This window comes from Leucoraja erinacea, chromosome 5, assembly GCF_028641065.1.
Source record: "Leucoraja erinacea ecotype New England chromosome 5, Leri_hhj_1, whole genome shotgun sequence".
Lineage (NCBI taxonomy): Eukaryota > Metazoa > Chordata > Chondrichthyes > Rajiformes > Rajidae > Leucoraja > Leucoraja erinaceus.
The window spans coordinates 23,946,804-23,967,896 of NC_073381.1; the positions used below are offsets into that span (position 1 = coordinate 23,946,804).

A 21,093-nucleotide genomic window follows, 5' to 3' on the forward strand; every position below is an offset into this window, starting at 1 on the left:
ATACAGCGTGGATACAGGCCCCACGGCCCACCGAGTCAGCGCCGACCAGCGATCCCCGCACATTAATGCTACCCGACACACTAGAGACAATTTACACTTATACCAAGCCAATTGACCTTCAAACCTGTATGTCTTTGGAGTGTGGGAGAAAACTGGAGATCTAGGAGAAAACCCACGTGGTCACGGGGAGAACGTACAAACTCAGTACAGACAGCACCCGTAGTCAGGATTGAACCCGGGTCTCCGGCGTTGCAAGCGCTGTAAGTCAGCAACTCTACCCCTGTGCCACCATGATACCCTCCTATTTCTAGAAAAGAGCTTTGCAAAGCGAAATGAGTTCCACTTCATATTTTTGTAGCTTCTAATGCTAACTAAAATACCTTTATAAAGAACGACGTGTTGGATGAAGCTGTATATCAAAGGATATCTGTGATTTTCAGTTGTACAGCATGGAGGTATTGAAATACTGATGGCTCTAATTTATTGTGAATGATGACCCTATTCTCCTTGCTGTCTGCAAGTCTTGTTTTTTTTCTGGATGAAGATGAATCTGGTCCAAAGACAAAATGACAGTTCCCCCAGCTAATTAATGAGCAAATCCAGACCTTGTAGTTTTCTAGGTCATTCGGCTTTGTGAATGATAGAATTAGGAGTGAATGCCAATCCAGATTCACCAAGCTAAATAAAGCAAGCAGCTTTGATTTGGATAAAAATGGGTCAGAGCCAAATGTTTGAACTTAAATCTTTATTTTAAACCTTCCGAACAATTTCAGGTTTCAGCATTGATGAACTTCCAGCTTAGTTGACCAGTTGACCTATGACCAGTTTCCATCATTGCCTTAAATTAGTTCAAGCAGAGGGAACTGAATAACAGGCAGCATTGGGAGTCTGCTATCTTTACAGTTATTTCCTTAAGCAGGAACTCTAGTGCTGAATGCAATGTTAATGTCGATGGTGGAGGTAGAGACGCCCACATGGTAGAGGTTGGGAATTGAATAGTAAGGAACTGCAGAAGCAGACACTGAAAATAGACACAAAATGCTGGAGTAACTCAGCAGGTCAGGCAGCTTCTCTGGAGAAAAGGAGTAGTTGACGTTTCAGGTTGAGACCCTTCTTCAGACTGGTCTCGACCCAAAACATCACCTATATGTTTTCTGCAGAGATGCTGCCTGACCCACTGATTTACTCCAGCATAGGTTGGGAATTAATTCTTTAACTTTGCAACCCATAGTTCAATTATATACAGAATTATATACAGAATTCTAAAGTACCTGGCTCTATTCTAACCTGGGCAGATCTTGCATGACGAAGAAGAACTAATCCAAACAAAGTTAGAGCTTTTGATCAATACACAATACACTGGGTGATTAGTTTAGTTTAGAGATACAGCATGGAAACAGGTCCTTCGGCCCACCGAGTCGGCTCCAACCAGCGATTACCCTGCACACTAGCACTATCCTACATACACGGGACAGCTTATAACCATATAACCATATAACCATATAACAATTACAGCACGGAAACAGGCCATCTCGGCCCTACAAGTCCATGCCGAACAAATTTTTTTCCCCTTAGTCCCACCTGCCTGCACTCATACCATAACCCTCCATTCCCTTCTCATCCATATGCCTATCCAATTTATTTTAAAATAAATTGGATATACATAGAGCTTACAATCTTTACCGAAGCAAATTAACCTACAAGCCTGTACCTCTTTGAAATGTAGGTGGAAACTGGAGCACGCAGTCATGGGGAGAATATACATACTCTGTCCAGACAGCACCCGTAGTCAGGATTGAACCCAGGGTCTCTGGCGCTGTAGGGCAGCAACTCTACCTCTGTGTCACCGTGCCGCCCCTATGATTATGAGTTGAAGTTCATGCTTGATTGAAAACATGTTAAACTGCATGACAGATCATGAGTAGACTGTTCATGTACGACATCAATGTAAGACTTCGAGAATGAAAGTAGTACATTTAGAGCTCTTTTATGCAGTTGTGCAGCTTGACTTTAATGTTTTTTGCATCCAAACGGTGAATTAGCATATGCTGTGTACCTTTGTGGCTGGAGCTGTTAAGATAGTGATGTTCAACTTAAACTGCTGCTGGCCTAGTATATAGACTATTGAGATTAGAACTCCACTGATGGCATAGAGCTTGTGGTGGAAGGCTGGAGGAGAACAGAGCACTTGGTCAAATCAAACCCCATTAGTTGATAAAAAAAATACATCCATTGATGCCCCTCAGTGATGTAATCTGGGGTCATTGGGTGTTTCGGGTCTTTCAACATCAGACACCCTCACCCTGGCGACCCAGCCGTGGTTGGTCAGACCACGACTTGCGTTCAGGTGGCATTCGCTCTTCCCCATGGACCTCCTCTCCTGATCCAGAGCCATCTCAAGGCCTTCTCCGCGACCTCTGTGGTGTTCATGATGGCTCTTCTCCTCTCCATTCTGTTGATGCCCAGTGCACTCTAGGCTTTGTAGAGCAATTGCCCTGTAAAACCACGGCATCCAACCTTGATGGGCCTTGATACACCTTGCCTTCCAGCCCTGCTTACAGCAGTCTATGACCAGCTCTTCATACTTGGCCTTCTTCCTCTCAGGTGCCTCCTCCAGATGGTCCTCCCACAGCACTGTCAGTTTCAACAAGACAATGTTTTTGGTCATCTCTGAGACCATGAGGATGTCTGGCCTCAGGGTGGTCGTGGCAATGTGCTGTGGGAACTTCAGCTGTTTCACCAGGTCTACAGAAAAGCTGTTTCACCAGGTCAATAAAAATATAGTCCTTTCCTTATGCTGAGCTATTTAAAATCTTCTATCACAGACTCCTTCATGAAGATTAACTTCTAAATCCCATTTGAGTGGCATTGTCTCTATGGAGCTTTACTGTCTGGCACAGATAACTTCTTTGCAGTGTACATATAGCCGTTGCTTGTGCCATATTCATGCACATAATGATTTAACGTTGTTAAAATGATAGCTTACTTGGCAATTCAGTCTCATTGCAGAGAAGCATGCACAATTGAATTTCATGGAGTTGTGCAGCAAGGCACCATGCCATTCAGCCCAACTTGACGCATGCCAAGTTGCCCACCTGAGCTAATCCAATTTGTTTTTGAACCATATCCCTCTAATATATTCCTATCCATGTACCTACCAAATGTTGTAATTGTATTCATCTCTGCCCCTTCCTCTGACATCTCGACCCTCTGTGAAAAAGCTGCCTCAGGCCCAGTTAAATCTCCAGTTTAGCTCCCTTATCGTGGGAAAAAAACTCTGACCATTCACCTTATTTATGCCCCCCATGACTTGACATGCCTCTGTAAGGTTACCCCTCACCCTCCTATACTCCAGTCCAGCATATACAGTATCTCATTTAATTCAAGCCTCCAGTCCCGCAATCATTATTATGAACCTTTTTCAGTTTAATGACATCTTAATTGTAGCTATGTGGCCATGAACTCCTAAATGTGACTATCCTTATGTGTACAGCTAGTTGTATCACTGTCAAAGATATCTTAATGCAGCTATTGGGTAAGGTATACTTACTGCTCAGATTCTTCAGAAAAAGGGATGAGTCATGAGAAAATTGTTGAAGAGTGGTGCAGTGGTAGAGTTGCTGCCTTACAACGCAAGAGACCCAGGTTCGATCCTGTCTGTACGGAGTTTGCATGTTCTCTGTTTGACCGCATGGATTTTCTCCGGGTGCTGCAGTTTCCTCCCACATTCCAAAGATGTGCAGGTTCATAGGTTAAGTGACGTCTGTAAATTGTCCCTTATGTGTAGGATAGAACTAGTGTGTGGGTGATTGCTGGTCGGCATGGGCTCAGTGGGCCGAAGGGCCTGTTTCCACACTGTATCTCTAAGTTAGGCTAAAAGGAATTTGCCCAGTGTTCAATGTTTGTGAATACTGCTATCCTGTATATATTTTTTAACATTTACACCGGGAAGCTCGATGGGGCGTGGGGGACTTCCATTTAGAGAGTATGTGAAGAACTATGGCTCTGACAATGAATAGTCTCTGAGCTGCACATTGTTCAGTAACTGGGCTGGGGTATTAAACAATGACCTTCTGCCTCAGAGGCAAAAGGAAACTACAATTAAAGTAGTTGTAGAATGTGCTATAAATAATAATTATACAATTGAATTTGCAGAATTTTTAAATGGTGGCCATTTATAGGATGTCCTGCGGGATTAGCAGGCAGATTCTAAGGTGAATTAAGAGCTGTTTTTAGCCTGTAGACAGGTTATTATTAATGGCTGCGGCACTGTGTGGGGCTCATTCATCAGTGGGGTCTTGCAGGAATAAATGCCAGGACAACTGCTCTTCATCTTTCCAATGATGTGACCGATGGCGCGAGAGGAATTGGCCTAAACCTCAAGGGTGGATACAGAGATATGCACAGACAACAACGCAAGGGGAGTAATTCTGGGGTGCTTCTGAAATAGTCATGAATCTGACTAATGTTTCATTTAATACAGATAAACTTTGATAGGCAGCGGCAACACCAATCATTAGTCCTCTCTAAATCGCAGATAGTTAACCTGCAGGTACAGCAAGCAATTAGTAAGGCAAATGGTACGTTGGCCTTCACTGCAAATGACTTGACCAATGAAATTGACAGGTCAATTTAGATTATAGCCTGCAGAGACTACACCTGGATTATGGTGAACAATCTGAGTTTTCTACCAAAGGAAGTATTTACTTGCCATGGGAGGAAACATCTTCACTCAGTAGGTTGGGAATTTTTGGAGTTCTCTACCCAAGAAACCATTGAAGGTTCTGCGGTAGGTAAAAATGCTGGAGAAACTTAGCAGGTGAGGCAGCATCTATGTAACGAAGGAAATAGGCAACATTTTGGGTTGAGACCCTTCGAGAAAGTAGGGACTACCTGAAATTAGAGAAGTCAATGTTCATACCGCTGGGGTGTAAACTGCCCAAGCGAAATATGAGGTGCTGCTCCTCCAATTTACGGTGGTCCTCTCTCTGGCCACAGAGGAGGCCCAGGACAGAAAGGTTGCCCAAGCGAAATATGAGGTGCTGCTCCTCCAATTTACGGTGGTCCTCTCTCTGGCCATGGAGAAGGCCCAGGACAGAAAGGTTGGATTCGGAATGGGAGGGGGAGTTGAGGTGCTGAGCCACCGGGAGATCAGGTTGGTTAATGCAAACTGAGCGGAGATGTTGGGCGAAGCGATCGCCAAGCCTATGTTTGGTCTCACTGATGTAGAGCAGCTGACACCTAGAGCAATGGCTGCAATAGATGAGGTAGGAGGAGGTGCAGGTGAACCTCTGCCGCACATGGAAAGACTGCCTGAGTCCTGAATGGAGTCAAGGGGGGAGGTAAAGTAGCAAGTGTAGCATTTCAAGGACCCAAGCTCCAAAACGTCGCCTATTTCCTTCACTCCATAGATGCTGCCTCATCCGCTGAGTTTCTCCAGCATTTTTGTCTACCTTCGATTTTCCAGCATCCGCAGTTCCTTCATAAACATTGAAGGTTCTGTCATCATTTATATTTTGGAGCGATTTTTATATTTTAAGGCAATCAAGGGTTTATGTTATTAGTTGAGCAAAGTGCTGTGGATGCCAAAGATCAGACATAGAAACATAGAAAATATTCCTTAGTGAAGACAGATCCGAAGTACCTATTCAACTCTTCTGCCATATCCTCGTAGCCCTTAATAATTTCACCCGTGTCTGCCTTCAAGGGACCCACATTAGACTTTGCTATTCTTTTTCCCTTAACATATCTAAAGAAGCTTTTACTGTCATTCGTTATATTTTCTTCCGTATTTCATCTTTTCAGCCCGTATTGCCCATTTCGTTTCCATCTGTTGCCCTATGAAAGTTTCCCAATCCTCTGGCTTCCGGCTACTCTTTGCTGTGTTATACATCTTTTCTTTCAATTTTATTCTATCCCTAACTTCTCTTGTCAGCCACGGTTGCCTCCTACTCCTCTTAGAATATTTCTTCCTTTTTGGAATGAAATGATCCTGCGTCTTCCGGATTATGCCCAGAAATTCCTGCCATTGCTGTTCCACGTCATTCCTGCTAGGATCCCTTTCCAGTCTACCTTGGCCAGCTCCCCTCTCATGCCTTCATAATCCCCTTTGTTCAACTGCATCGCTGCCACTTCCGATTTAACCTTCTCCTTCTCAAATTGCAGATTGAAACTAATCATATTATGATCACTACCTCCAAGTGGTTCCTTTACCTCGAGTTCTCTTATCATACCTGGTTCATTGGTCAACACTAAATCCAGAATTGCCTTTTCTCTGGTTGGCTCCATTACAAGCTGCTTTAAGAATCCATCTCGGAGGCATTCTACAAACTCTCTTTCCTGAACCAACCTGATTTTCCCAGTCTACCAGCATATTAAAATCTCTCATCACCATAGTGGCATTACCTTTATTACATGCCAGTTTTAACTCCTGCTGCAACTTACACCCTACATCCGGGCTACTATTTGGGGGTCTGTAGATAACACCAGTTAGTGTCTTCTTGCCTTTACAATTCCTCAATTCAATCCACAGTGAATCTACCTCATCAGTCCCTAAGTCTTCCCTCACAAGGGACTGAATTCCATCCCTCACCAGCAGAGCTACCCCCCCCCTCCTCTGCCCACCTGCCTGTCCTTTCTATAGGATGTATAACCCTGAATAATAAGTTCCCAGGCCCGATCCTCCTGCAGCCACATCTCAGTAATCCCCACAATGTCATATCTGCCAACCTCTAACTGAGCCTCAAGCTCATCTACTTTACTTCTTATACTTCGCGCATTCATATACAATACTTTTAATTCCTTACGCATCTCACCTTTCACATCGATCCCTGTTACACTTGGCCATACTGTCCTATCCCTTTCCCGTTAATTCTGGGGTAATTAACCATCCCTTTACTCTCTTTCCCTTGACACGCCGCCCCCCTTATTCAGTTTAAAACCACCCGTGTAGCAGTGACAAACCTGCCTGCCAGAATGTTTGTCCCTCTTTGCTGGCTCTCTTTAAAGAGAGACATGATCTCTTTAAATGATAGTGGGAATAAGGGAATGAGCAACCTTCTAACCCTTTTAGTTCGGATTTATTTAATTTGTCATTATGTTCTAATAATATAAAGAAAACAGTACATCCATAAAACAGAGCACAAAACTTGCCAGAGATTTTTTACAGAGAACAGTCTGTGTATTTTTAAATTCAAGTGAATTCAAATGATATGCTGGGCTGTGGGGGAGAAACTTATATAGTGGGGGGGCTGGATCACTGACATCAGCTTCAGGATTTGCACTTACAGTAGGAGTAAATTCCAACCCTGCTGTCAGTTTCATGGGGTCATGATGATCTATACTGACAGTTTTGTTATCATTAGACCCATAAAGTCCAGGCCTAAACATTAAAGCAACATAACAGAGACTAGCCCATGATAATCCAAACCTGAACATGATCTGAATACGGCTACATGACAACGTTTTATACAGGGATCAATCATCCAGCCTCTCATGTTTCTGTGCAGGCATTTACCAATCCCAATCATAAGCAACTCAACGTACAAATCATATATTGCATTTGCTGGGATTTTGATCCTTATTGCTGCTGTTGTGGTTCTTATTTTCTCCAGTTTTCATGTCTTGCTTGATATTCATGGATTAATTCCCTCTGTTTCTGTTAGCATGTTCAAACTGAAAAAAAAGTGTTTTTCTTGGGATCAGAAAGATGAATTTTCTGAATGTGAAGCTGCTGAGATCTTGAAGAGCTATTTTTCCCCACACTTTCCTCTCTCTCCATGCTGCCATTGATCTGAAGATGCTGCACCAAAGAGGCCGTTGCAAAGCAGAAATACCGAAGGATGCGATAAAATAAAACTAGTGAGAAACCGTGATCGATGGTCAGCATGGACTCACCAGAATATCAATAATTGCAAGTTTGCTTCTCATGTTACGCATTATCCTATAAATGCTCATGTCCCAGTTCCTAAAATTCTTGGCAACACATTGCTCCTTCTTGTAACAAAGCAATTGATTCAAGTTTATCAAATTTCTTCCATCTTTAGTTTAGTTTAAAGATACAGTGCGAAAACAGGCCCTTTGGCCCACATAAAGTGTGAGTCTTTGGCTCGAGAGTCTTCGGCGAGGAAGCTGAGGAGAGGAGACCACGCTATACGCTTGAGAGGTAGAGACGAAAGAAGGAGATGTCAGGCAAGCTGATTCAGTGCGATGCTTGCAGTATGTGGGAGGTCAAGGACACCGCTGGTGCCTCTGGCTGCTACAAATGTGAGAAGTGCATCCAGGTAGAGCTCCTGAAGGACCATGTTGGGGAACTGGAGAAGCAAGTGGATGACCTCCGGTTCGTCCGAGAAACTGAGTCGTTCCTCGACAAGTCCTACAGTACGATTGTTACACCTAAGGTACTGGAAGAGAGAAGGTGGGAGACAGTGAGAAAGGGAGGGAAGCATGGAATGCCAACGTCCCCGGGTGTTGTACCTCTTGTGAACAGGTTCACCCACTTAGAAGCTGTTGGGACAGAAGACGTGTTTACATTGAGCGGCGGACTGGCTTGTGGTGCGAATAGGGCTGTTGAGCCAAAACCAAAAAGGCCTAAGGCAGCAAGGCCATTGTAGTGGGAGACTCCATTGTGATAGGTATGGACAGGGGTTACTGTGGCAACAGACGGGATGCGAGGATGGTGTGCTGCCTTCCTGGTGCCAGGATCCAGGATGTCACGGACAGAGTGCAGAAAATCCTCAAGGGCGAAGGTGAACATCCGGAAGTGGTCGTGCATGTCGGCACAAACGATGTCGGAAAGAAGGGGATGAATATTCTACAGCGTGACTTTAGAGAGCTCGGTAAAATGCTGAAAAGCAGGACCTCCAGGTTTGTTATCTCCGGTTTGCTTCCAGTTCCTCGTGCTGGCGAGAGCAGGAACAGGGAGATACGGGACCTGAACGTGTGGCTGAGGAACTGGTGCACGGGGCAGGGATTTAGATTCTTAGATCACTGGAATCTGTTTTGGGGTAAGGGGGAACTGTACAAAAGGGATGATTTGCATCTGTGGGACCAGCATTCTGGCAGGCAGGTTTGCCACTGTTACACGGGTGGTTTTAAACTGAATAAGGGGGGTGGGGTGTCGAATGGGATAATGGAGGATGGCGTTAAAGGGAAAGGGTTTCTTAAATGTGTGAGCGTAGAGACAGAGGGGTGTAAAATGAGGGTAGAAGCAAGGTGAAAAGTAAAAGTGGAAGGCCGGTAAATCCAGGGCAAAAATCAAAAAGGGACACTTTTCAGCATAATAGTATAAGGGGTAAGAGTTGTAAAAACAAGCCTGAAGGCTTTGTGTCTCAATGGAAGGAGCATTCGTAATAAGGTGGATGAGTTGAATGTGCAGATAGCTATTAATGAATATGATATAGTTGGGATCATGGAGACATGGCTCCAGGGTGACCAAGGCTGGGAGCTGAACATCCAGGGATATTCAATATTCAGGAGGGATAGACAGAAAGGGAAAGGAGGTGGGGTAGCGTTGCTGGTTAAAGAGCAGATTAGCACAATAGAAAGGAAGGACATTAGCTTTGAGGATGTGGAATCGATATGGGTAGAGCTGCGAAAAACTAAGGGGCAGAAAACGTTAGTGGGAGTTGTGTACAGGCCACCTAACAGTAGTAGTGGAGTTGGGGATGGCATCAAACAGGAAATTAGAAATGCGTGCAACAAAGGTAAAACAGTTATAATGGGTGACTTCAATCTACATATAGATTGGGTGAATCAAATTGGCAGGGGCGCTGAGGAAGAGGATTTCGTGGAATGTATGCGGGATAGTTTTCTAAACCTACATGTAGAGGAACCAACGAGAAAGCAGGCTATTCTAGACTGGGTATTGAGAAATGAGGAAGGGTTAGTTAGCAGTCTTGTTGTGCGTGGCCCCTTGGGCAAGAGTGACCATAATATGGTTGAGTTCTTCATTAGGATGGAGGGTGACATAATTAATTCAGAAACAAGGGTTCTGAACTTAAAGAAAGGTAACTTGAGGGTATGAGACGTGAATTCGCCAAGATAGACTGGCGATTGATTCTCAATGGGTTGACGGTGGATATGCAATTGAAGGCATTTAAAGACTGCATGGATGAACTACAACAATTGTTCATCCAAGTTTGGCAAAAAAATAAATCAGGGAAGGTAGTGCATCCGTGGATAACAAGGGAAATCAGGGATACTCTTGACTCTTGACTCTTGACTCTCTTGATAGCATCAAAACAAAAGATGAAGTGTACAAATTAGTCAGAAAAAGCAGCCTACCAGAGGACTGGGAGAAATTCAGAGACCAGCAGAGGAGGACAAAGGGCTTAATTAGAAAAGGGAAAATAGATTATGAAAGAAAACTGGCAGGGAACATAAAAACATAAAAGGTTTTTATAGATATGTGAAGAGAAAAAGATTAGTTAAAACAAATGTAGGTCCCTCGCAGTCAGAAACGGGTGAATTGATCATGGGGAACAAGGACATGGCAGACCAATTGAATAACTACTTTGGTTCTGTCTTCACTAAGGAAGACATAAATAATCTGCCGGAAATAGCAGGCGACCGTGGGTCAAATGAGTTGGAGGAACTGAGTGAAATCCAGGTTAGCCGGGAAGTGGTGTTAGGTAAATTGAATGGATTAAATGCTGATAAATCCCCAGGGCCAGATAGGCTGCATCTCAGAGTACTTAAGGAAGCAGTCCCACAAATAGTGGATGCATTAGTGATAATTTTTCAAATCTCTTTAGATTTTGGAGTAGTTCCTGAGGATTGGAGGGTAACTAATGTAACACCACTTTTTAAAAAGGGAGGGAGAGAGAAAACAGGGAATTACAGACCAGTTAGTCTAACGCCGGTAGTGGGGAAACTGCTAGAATCAGTTATTAAAGATGGGATAGCAGCACATTTGGAAAGTGGTGAAATCATTGGACAAAGTCAGCATGGATTTATGAAGGGTAAATCATGTCTGACGAATCTTATAGAATTTTTCGAGGATGTAACTAGTAGAGTGGATAAGGGAGAACCAGTGGATGTGTTATATCTGGACTTTCAGAAGGCTTTCGACAAGGTCCCACATAAGAGATTAGTATACAAACATAAAGCACACAGTATTGGGGGTTCAGTATTGATGTGGATAGAGAACTGGCTAGCAGACAGGAAGCAAAGAGTAGGAGTAAACGGGTCCTTTTCACAATGGCAGGCAGTGACTAGTGGGGTACCGCAAGGCTCAGTGCTGGGACCCCAGCTATTTTCGATATATATTAATGATTTGGACGAGGGAATTGAATGCAACATCTCCAAGTTTGCGGATGACACGATGCTGGGGGGCAGTGTTAGCTGTGAGGAGGATGCTAAGAGGCTGCAAGGTGACTTGGATAGGCTGGGTGAGTGGGCAAATGCATGGCAGATGCAGTATAATGTGGATAAATATGAGGTTATCCACTTTGGTGGCAAAAACAAGAAAGTAGATTATTATCTGAATGGTGGCCGATTAGAAAACCTATTTTCATGTCAAGTCAAGTCAAGTTTATTTGTCACATACACATACGAGATGTGCAGTGAAATGAAAGTGGCAATGCTCGCGGACTTTTGTGCAAAAAGACAAACAACCAAACAAATTATAAACACAATCATAACACACATATTCTTTTACATAATAAATAATGGAAGGAAAAATGTTCAGTAGAGTTAGTCCCTGGTGAGATAGGCGTTTACAGTCCGAATGGCCTCTGGGAAGAAACTCCTTCTCAACCTCTCTGTTCTCACTGCATGGCAACGGAGGCGTTTGCCTGACCGTAGCAGCTGGAACAGTCCATTGCAGGGCTGGAAGGGGTCTCTCATGATATTGTTGGCTCTGGAGTTGCACCTCCTGATGTATAGTTCCTGCAGGGGGGCAAGTGAAGTTCCCATAGTGCGTTCGGCCGAACGAACTACTCTCTGCAGAGCCTTCTTGTCCTTGGCAGAGCAATTCCCAAACCAGATGGTAATGTTCCCGGACAAGATGCTTTCCACCGCCGCTGCGTAGAAGCACTGGAGGATCCTCGGAAACACTCTGAATTTCCTCAATTGCCTGAGGTGGTAAAGGCACTGCCTTGCCTTACTCACGAGTGCTAAGGCGTGTGATGCCCATGTCATATCTTCGGAGATGTGGACTCCCAGATATTTAAAACAGTTCACCCTATCCACAGGATCCCCATTTATCCTCAATGGTGTGTACGTCCTCGGATGATGTGCCCTCCTAAAGTCCATGATCAGTTGCTTCGTTTTTTTGATGTTCAAGAGGAGGCTGTTATCCTGGCACCAGAGTACTAGATCAGCCACCTCTTCCCGGTAGGCCTTCTCGCCGTTGTCTGAGATCAGGCCCACCACCACAGTGTCATCAGCAAACGTAATTATTGAGTTGGAGCTGAACCTAGCCACACAGTCATGTGTGTACAGGGAGTCTATGTTTCTATGTTTCTATGAATCCACGCCAACCTGTGATAACTGCTTACACTAGCTCTATGCTACACACTGGGGGCAATTTACAATTTTTATTGAAGCCAATTAACCTACAAGCCTACACGTCTTTGGATGTGGAAGGAAACTGGAGCACCTGGAGAAAACCTACACAGACACGGGGAGAATGTACAAACTCCATACAGAAAGCACCCACAGTCAGGATCAAACCCTGGTCTCTGGTGCTGCAAGTTAGCAACTCTACCACTGCGCCATCATACCTCCCCTAACCTGTTAGGGGTTCTTCACCTATTTTATATTTTTGGGATATGAAATGAAATCACACAGAAGAATGAGCTGAAGTAATGGAAAGCACATTGCATGGTCCAGAATGTACTGCTGCTGAAATATCTGATCTTCACTTACAGCGAACAAAACTAGAAAGAGATGTTGTTTAGCTGCATTGACATTTGATGTAGTTGGTGATTAGTTTGGATTCTGTAAATGTATTATTTTTAGAGTTATAGAAACATAGAAAATAGGTGCAGGAGTAGGCCATTCGGTCCTTCGAGCCTGCCCCGCCATTCAATATGATCATGGCTGATCATCGAACTCAGTATCCTGTACCTGCCTTCTCTCCATACCCCCTAATCCCTTTAGCCACAAGGGCCACATCTAACTCCCTCTTAAATATAGCCAATGAACTGGTCTCAACTACCTTCTGTGGCAGAGAATTCCAGAGATTCACCACTCTCTGTGTGAAAAATGTTTTTCTCATTTCGGACCTAAAAGATTTCCCCCTTATCCTTAAACTGTGACCCCTTGTTCTGGACTTCTCCAACATTGGGAACAATCTTCCTGCATCTAGCCTGTTCAACCCCTTAAGAATTTTGTAAGTTTCTATAAGATCCCCCATCAATCTTCTAAATTCTAGCGAGTACAAGCCAAGTCTATCCAGTCTTTCTTCATATGAAAGTCCTGACATCCCAGGAATCAGTCTGGTGAACCTTCTCTGTACTCCCTCTACGGCAAGAATGTATTTCCTCAGATTAGGAGACCAAAACTGTACGCAATACTACAAGTGTGGTCTCACCAAGATCCTGTACAACTGCAGTAGAACCTCCCTGCTCCTATACTCAAATCCTTTTGCTATGAATGCTAACATACCATTTGCTTTCTTCACTGCCTGCTGCACCTGCATGCCTACTTTCAATGACTGGTGTACCATGACATCCAGGTTTTGTTGCATCTCCCCTTTTCCTAATAATAGTCTACTTTCCTGTTTTTGCCACCAAAGTGGATAACCTCCCATTTATCCGTTATACTGCATCTGCCATGCATTTGCCCACTCACCCAGCCTATCCGTCACCTTTCAGCCTCCTATCATCGTCCTCACAGCTAACACTGCCCTCCAGCTTCGTGTCATCCGCAAACTTGGAGATGTTGCATTCAATTCCCTCGTCCAAATCATTAATATATATTGTAAATAGCTGGGGTCCCAGCACTGAGCCTTGCGGTACCCCACTAGTCACTCCCTGCCATTGTGAAAAGGACCCGTTTACTTTTCTTGTGAAAAGGACCCGTTTACTCTTTGCTTCCTTTCTGCCAGCCAGTTCTCTATCCACATCAATGCTGAACCCCCAATACCGTGTGCTTTAAGTTTGTATAGTAATCTCTTATATGGGACCTTGTCAAAAGCCTTTGATCTTATTATAGGAAAACATACAAGCTTCGGAAGTGGCGGCGCTGGGAACGGCTGCGGCTCGCCTGCAGTCCGTTTGTCTTTTACTTTTTTGTGTTGTTTTTTTTCGTTTTGTGTAGTTATGTTTTTGGTTTTTAGGCTGTGTTTATGTGGGGAGGGGGGTGGGGGGTGAAACGGGGGCTGCTGTCACTCCCTTCGGGGGAATACGACCTTTTTGTCGTATCCCCCTTCTTTGCCTCCGTCTACGCTGAGGCCTAGCGGAGCCGGCGACTTCGGGACTCTGGAGGCAGCTGACAGGACTCGTCCTGGGCTCGCTCCCGGCCCAGCCCGGGATGGAACGGTGCTCCCGTGAGAGCGGCATGGTGAGGGGCTGGAGTGGCCCAGCCCGAGGGAGGAACGGCACTCCCGTCGGAGTGGCCCAGCCCGAGGGAGGAACAGCACTCCCGCTGGAGTGGCCCAGCCCGAGGGAGAAACGGCACTCCCGCTGGAGTGGCCCAGCCCGAGGGAGAAACGGCACTCCCGCTGGAGTGGCCCAGCCCGAGGGAGAAACGGCACTCACGTGAGGGCGATCCGGTCCGGTGGCTGGGACGACGTTCTGGCGGCGGTGTCCAGAGTCCTGGGTTCAGCCGCGGGCCGGCGGCTGCGTGTGCTGGACTGGAGGTGCGGCGGCTTCGACCACCCCGGGCCGCAGTGTTTGAACCGGCCCGTTCCCGGGGTTCGGTGAGCTGCGGGACTGTTTATACCATCGCCCGGTGGGGAATCGCCTCAGCGCAGAGGGAGCAGAGGGAGAGACTACAACCCTAAGATTTTTGCCTCCACCACAGTGAGGAGGTGTTTGGAGGACTCACTGTGGTGGAAGTTAATTTGTGTTTATTGTTGTTATTATTGTATCGTTGTATGTATGACTGCAGGCACAAAATTTTGTTCAGACCGTAAGGTCTGAATGACAATAAAGGAAATTCAAAAAAAAAAGCTTGTTTGTAATCCTGAATTGGTCCATTATCCACATCAGAGGTTTGGCACCAGTAAATGTTTTCAGTTTTTTATTCTGATGTTCCATCTGCACTGAAAGATTGCGCCACCACAGTGTCTTATCTATTTGGGAGTATCTAAGATATCTTCATTCAATCCTAATTTGCAGTGTCAGCCTTGGTGCCGGTCTTTATGTTATCTTACCTGATCTTTCAATGCATTCCTAAAGGGATGCTGCATTGTTGGATGCTCCATCTGCTGGTTCAGAAGAATACAAAGTCCCATTGATCAAAGAGGGGCAGGGGAGATCCCCAGTGTGCATTTATTTTTTTAACCTGTAGCATGTACATAGATTGCCCAGCGTCTGTTGGGGGTAAGGAGGTGATAGATAGTGGTGGGGGAAAGATAATGTGCTAAATGAATGCTGCTCAGAAATGACTGCAGTTCAATTTGTTACGATTTTGAATATGTTGTTATGATTATGAAAAATATATCTTAAGTATAAAAGTACAAATTATTTATTTCCAATTTTTCATTATTTATAAGTACTCAATCATTGAACAACAAATTTGATAAACAAGTAGCGGTTACTTTTGTTTTATTTTTGGTTTCAAGTTGTTTTATCTGTCCATCATTACCTCTGCTAAATTTATTTTGCTTTGTGTTCCATAGTTATTGCTGAGAAGCATATGCAAAATCTGCTTTATTAATTTGCTCATGCTTTACAATGAACTTTAGGCGTTATTATTTCAATTTAGTTTTAAAGACTAATTTTATTATTCATTGGGTAAGTAAACTCTGCACTCTACCATGATTATTTTGTAGTAGAAATAGGGTGGACGGTTCAGAAGAAAAAAATCAACCAATGTTTTCCACCAACCGTTCTAAAAACTATATCGAGGCCACATGTAAGGTAGAGCATATAATTGGAAGGTGACCACAAAATACTGGATTCATCCTGTTGTCACCACTTTCATAAGGTCATAAGTCATAGGAGCAGAATTAAGAGCCTGTCCCACTTTCACAATCTAATTCACGACCTCTGCCGAGTTTGCCCTTGACTCATACTCGCAGCATGGTCGTCACGAGGTCGTAGGTAGGTCGTGATGCTAGTCGTAGGTACTCGTGGCATCAAGTGGGTCGGGGCGTTTTTCTAGCCTGATGAAAAAGGTCCATGAGTAAAAAAGGTCGTGAATTAGGTTGTGAAAGTGAGACAGGCCCTATTCTGTCCATTGAGTCTACTCTGCCATTCAATCATGGCTGATTTATCGTTCCCTCTCAACCCCATTCTCCTGCATTCTCCCCATAACCCTTCACACCCTTACTAATCAAGAAACACCTTAACTGTTATTTGTCCTTTCATTTAATTGTTTGTTGTTGTAAGCAAATTGTGTTTCCTTGACTTGACTTGACTACATTGATATTGTTTGTCGTAGCCTATAAGCTATTTTGAGAATAGTGTGCTGAGATATTTGATTTAAAATAATTTTAATATTCTGATTAAGTTTCCCGCTCCTTTGTAAATATATTGTTATGATCTTAAAGATGCAGGATTCTGAGGGAGAATGAGGGTTAGCAAGATGCTGCCTTACATATCAGATTGCATTGATGAGCATCTCAGAGATTTTTCTCCTCCTGCTTTAGGCCCAACACTTTTGAAGTTGTGGCGCTGGATGGAGTCAGCTCTGGGATCTTCCAGTTCTACACTTCCCAAGAGAGTGCTGACTGGCTGCGGGCAATATCAACAAACATCAATGATTTGACCCTGCAAAACGTAAGCCTTTCATTATAAACAGCACATTTTTCTCAATAAAGTAACAATATGAATTTGTGACCTGGGGTATTTAATACATTAAAGGTATCTTATCTGTTTGACCATAATAAACTTGTCTTGAAGCTTTCCAGATTTCTGGCATAGATCCATATAAAGTCATAGGTAGACACAAAATGCTGGAGTAACTCAGCGGGACAGGCAGCATCTCTGGAGAGAAGGAATGGGTGATGTTTCGGATCAAGACCCTTCTTCAGACTGATGTTAGCAGAGTGGGTGGGACAGAGATAGAATGTAGTCAGGTACAGTAAGACTGGTTGGAGAACTGGGAAGGGGGAGGGGTTGGAGAGGGAGGGAAAGCAAGGGTTATTTGAAGTTAGAGAATTCAATGTTCATACCGCTGAGGTGTAAGGTACCCATGCAAAATATGCGGTGCTGTTCCTCCAATTTGCGCTGGGTCTCACTCTGACAATGGGGGAGGCCCAGGACAGAAAGGTCAGATTGGGAATTGGAGGGGGGTTTAAAGTGCTGAGCAACTGGGAGATCAGGTAGGTTAAGGCGGACTGAGAGTTCAGCGAAAAGATCGCCGAGCCTGCGCTCAGTCTCTCCAATGTGCAGAAGTTGACACGTGGAACAGCGGATACAGTAGATGAGGTTGGAGGAGGTGCAAGTGAACCTCTGCCTCACCTGAAAAGACTGTTGGGATCCTTGGATGGAGTCGAGGGGGGAGGTAAAGGGACAGGTGTTACATCTCCTGCGGTTGCATGAGAAAGCACCTGGGAGGGAGTGGCTTGGGTGGGAAGGGACGTCATAGATACATACTGGCAAGGACCAAGTCCTTATGCCCAATGTGTCCATGCTGATCAAAAACAGAGCCTACTTCCCTGTCCTCCATCCCTGCATTTCAAATCTGCAAACAATCAACCAGTTATATTTATGTGGGTGTTGCTGTGCCCCATTTCACTCAGGTTACAAGTTCCAGGCCCCCACCAATTATAATATGAACCAATATCTAATCCTTCTACCAAAAGTTTAACTATACGATCCCCTCATTACCAACTCCTCCCCAGAGTAAAATAATTATTTTTCTTACTCAACCTAGTCTCTTACTTTTATGCACCAATCAAATCACCCCTCGGTCTCCATGTTCCCAAGAAAGAGTTCCACCTCACATCTGTACTTCCCTTAGTCTTGCGGAAATGCAATGAACCGTAGAGGCTGGTTTACAAATAAAAAACAAAGTGCTAAAATAACTCAGTGGATCAGGTAGCATCTCTGGAGGACATGGATAGGCAACGTTTTGGGTTGTGGCACACCTTCAGACTGTTTGTGGTGGTGGGGGGGGGATAAAGTTGGAAAAGAGGTGGGGACAGTTAAAGCCCGGCATGTGATGGGAAGATATAATGACTAAACAATATAGGTGAGGGGGGGGTGGATTGGCAGATGGATGGACAAAGCCAAGAGATGAAAAGGAGGTAAAAGGTGTCAGATAAGAGGAGTAAAATGTAAAGCCAGAGAGAGGAATATAGGTGAAGGAGGACAGGGGGAATGAAGAAGGGAGAGGTGGGATAGTGGGAGAAATAGATGTCCACCTGACTGGAGCACAGGTGAGGGGGGAAAAAAATGTGGTGGGAGGTTTAATTAAAATTAGAGAATTGGGTTGTAAGCTACCCATGGAGGTGCTTTTCTCCAGGAGGTGCTTTTCTCCATTTGAATGTGGTCTCATTCTGGCAATAAATATGGCCAAGGACAGAAAAGTCAGTAGGGGAATGGGAAGAGGAGTTGAGTGCAAATGTTCGGAGAAATGGTCGCCTAGTCTACGTTTGGTCTCGTCAATGTAAATGTGTAGCCGTGTGCCGCTGAGTTGCTCCAGCACTTTGTGTTTCTTTTTCCCCTTAGTCTTATGTTCCATACATTAGACAATAAAACCAAAGAATTCATGGGCCGCCTTAATTCCTTTGTCTATCAGCCCTGCCTCTTTAAGGGGTTGGGAACTTGCAGTATAAGTTTACAATGTTCCACAACACTCTATCCTTATATTCATATTGTATTCTGTGTGTCCTCCCAAAAGCATTTTTACGAACTTAATAACATATTTGTGTCCACCGATGCAACCTTTCATACTTGTGTCAGAGTGATTTGTAACACAGAAGCAGACCTTTGACAATGATCAAGCACCCATTTTTTGATCTAACTACACCGTCCTAGAAATCGCTCTCTCACTATCAACCACTGTACCATTGGTTCTATTGTCAGCGAGATTCTTGTTTGCGGACCCAACATTTATTTTATCTGACAATAAGTACATTTTTAATGGAGACACAAGAAGCTGCAGATTGTGGAACCCTATGCAAAACACAAAATGTTAGAACTCTGCAGGCCAGGCAGCATCTGACTAAGATAAGTCCTGACCTGAAACACTATCGGTCCATTCCTTTCACAGATGCTGCTGAACCCACTGTGATCCACCAATGTTTTTTGTGTTTTGTCCAATGAATCTCTTATCCAACTTTCAGCACCTCTTGGATCATTCTGCCTTTCACCTTCTTGATGAATCTGCTAATCAGGACTCAAGGCAAATGCATTGAAAAAATCCATGTAGGCCACATCGAATGCTCTCTATGCATCGACATTCCTATACCTTCTGAAAACTATAATTTCCAAAATTAAAAATCAAATAATGACACATTGCTCCAAAAACAACTTTGGTTATTAAATTTAAAAAAAAAATTAAATGATGCGTGTCTGAAATAACATTGAGCAAGTTTTTTGGAGCTGCAACTTGCAGACGATAAATGGAAAAAACTAAAATTTTCAATTTTTTTGCAGCATCTGACCATCCAATACTTAACGCTTTCTCTTTTTACCTCTGTTTACAGTTTGCCTTTTATCAAATCTATTAGTTCACATGATTATATATTTGTTCTTTGCTTTCACAATTTCCTGCAAGATTTTATTTATCCTTCCTACACTGTTCATTATTTTTTAGCTAAAACCATTAGCTTGTGTGGAAAAGATCTGCACAAAGCAAAAAAAGGGAATACTTGATGCATTTACTCTTTTGGCTCGGCTTCACCATTCATTACGATTCACATAATCGCTGTAACTATTAATCTATAAATCTTTGTATTGAACATGTACAATGAGCATCCATAGCATTCTGTGGAAACTACCAAAGTTTTGCAACTTTCTGAACAAAATTAATCTTATCTTCCTTAAAACCTCAACCTTTTATCTAGAGACTATCTCTGGTTTAATTTATCCAAGGGTGGAAAAATACAACAAAGAACCTTGCAACACTTGTCTTCCAGAACGTTATATAATGCAATGAATCTCTCCTCATTCTAAGCTCCATTGAGGCTAGGCCAATCTTACTCCAAGTATTCTCAAAATCGTGCCTGGATATAGCATTGTGCATCAAAACTACAAAAACATCAAGGCAAATATACATTTCTTTAGATATAAAGAGCAAATCTGAACACAGTACTCTAGTTTCGGCCTCACCATAGCTCTGTACAATTGGAGCAAGACCAGCTTACTCTTCCATTCCTTTATATTAAAAGCCACTTTTAATAAACCACACAGTATTTGCATTCCTGAGAGCTTGCTGTACGGAATATTAATTTACAATACAATACAATAATACTTTATTAGCCAAGTATGTTTTGCAACATATGAGGAATTTCATTTGCCAAGTCAGTCATACAAATAAAAAGCAACAGAACACACAAAATACATTTTAACATAAACATCCACCACAGTGACCCCTCCACATTCCTCATTGGGATGGAAGGTGAAAAATAGTTCAATCTCTTCCCTTCTTTTGTTCTCCCACGGTCGGGGGCCTCGAGCCTTCCGATGACGTGGCAATTTTACTCCTGTAGCCGGCAGCATTCAGGCCCTCCGCGTCGAGGCGATCAGCTCCTGCATCGGGGAGAATCTCAGCTCCCCGATCTGAGCGATCGGACCCCGGGTCGGGGCTTGTCGAACCTTCTACGTCAATGGAGCCCCCGACATCTACGGTCTCTACCCGAGACTGCGAACTCTCGATGGCAAAGTCTGCAGGTCGCGGTTGGAGCGATCCCAGGCAAGGGATCGGATCCGATTGTAAATCCACGCCCTGCGGTGGGGCTTAAAGTCCCGAGCGAGGCCTCCAACTCCATGATCTTAGGCCGCAGAGCGACCGGAGATACGAGCTGGAAAA

General features: G+C 44.0%; 1 protein-coding gene across 1 annotated transcript in view; it reads left to right on the forward strand.

Moving 5' to 3' along the window:
- sntg2 (syntrophin, gamma 2) overlaps nt 1-21,093 on the forward strand; it is a 218,495-nt gene that overhangs the window by 136,533 nt on the left and 60,869 nt on the right. The window contains exon 10 of the mRNA XM_055634941.1: nt 16,763-16,892. Coding sequence (XP_055490916.1) covers nt 16,763-16,892 — 130 coding nt within the window. The remainder of the gene's footprint in view (nt 1-16,762; nt 16,893-21,093) is intronic.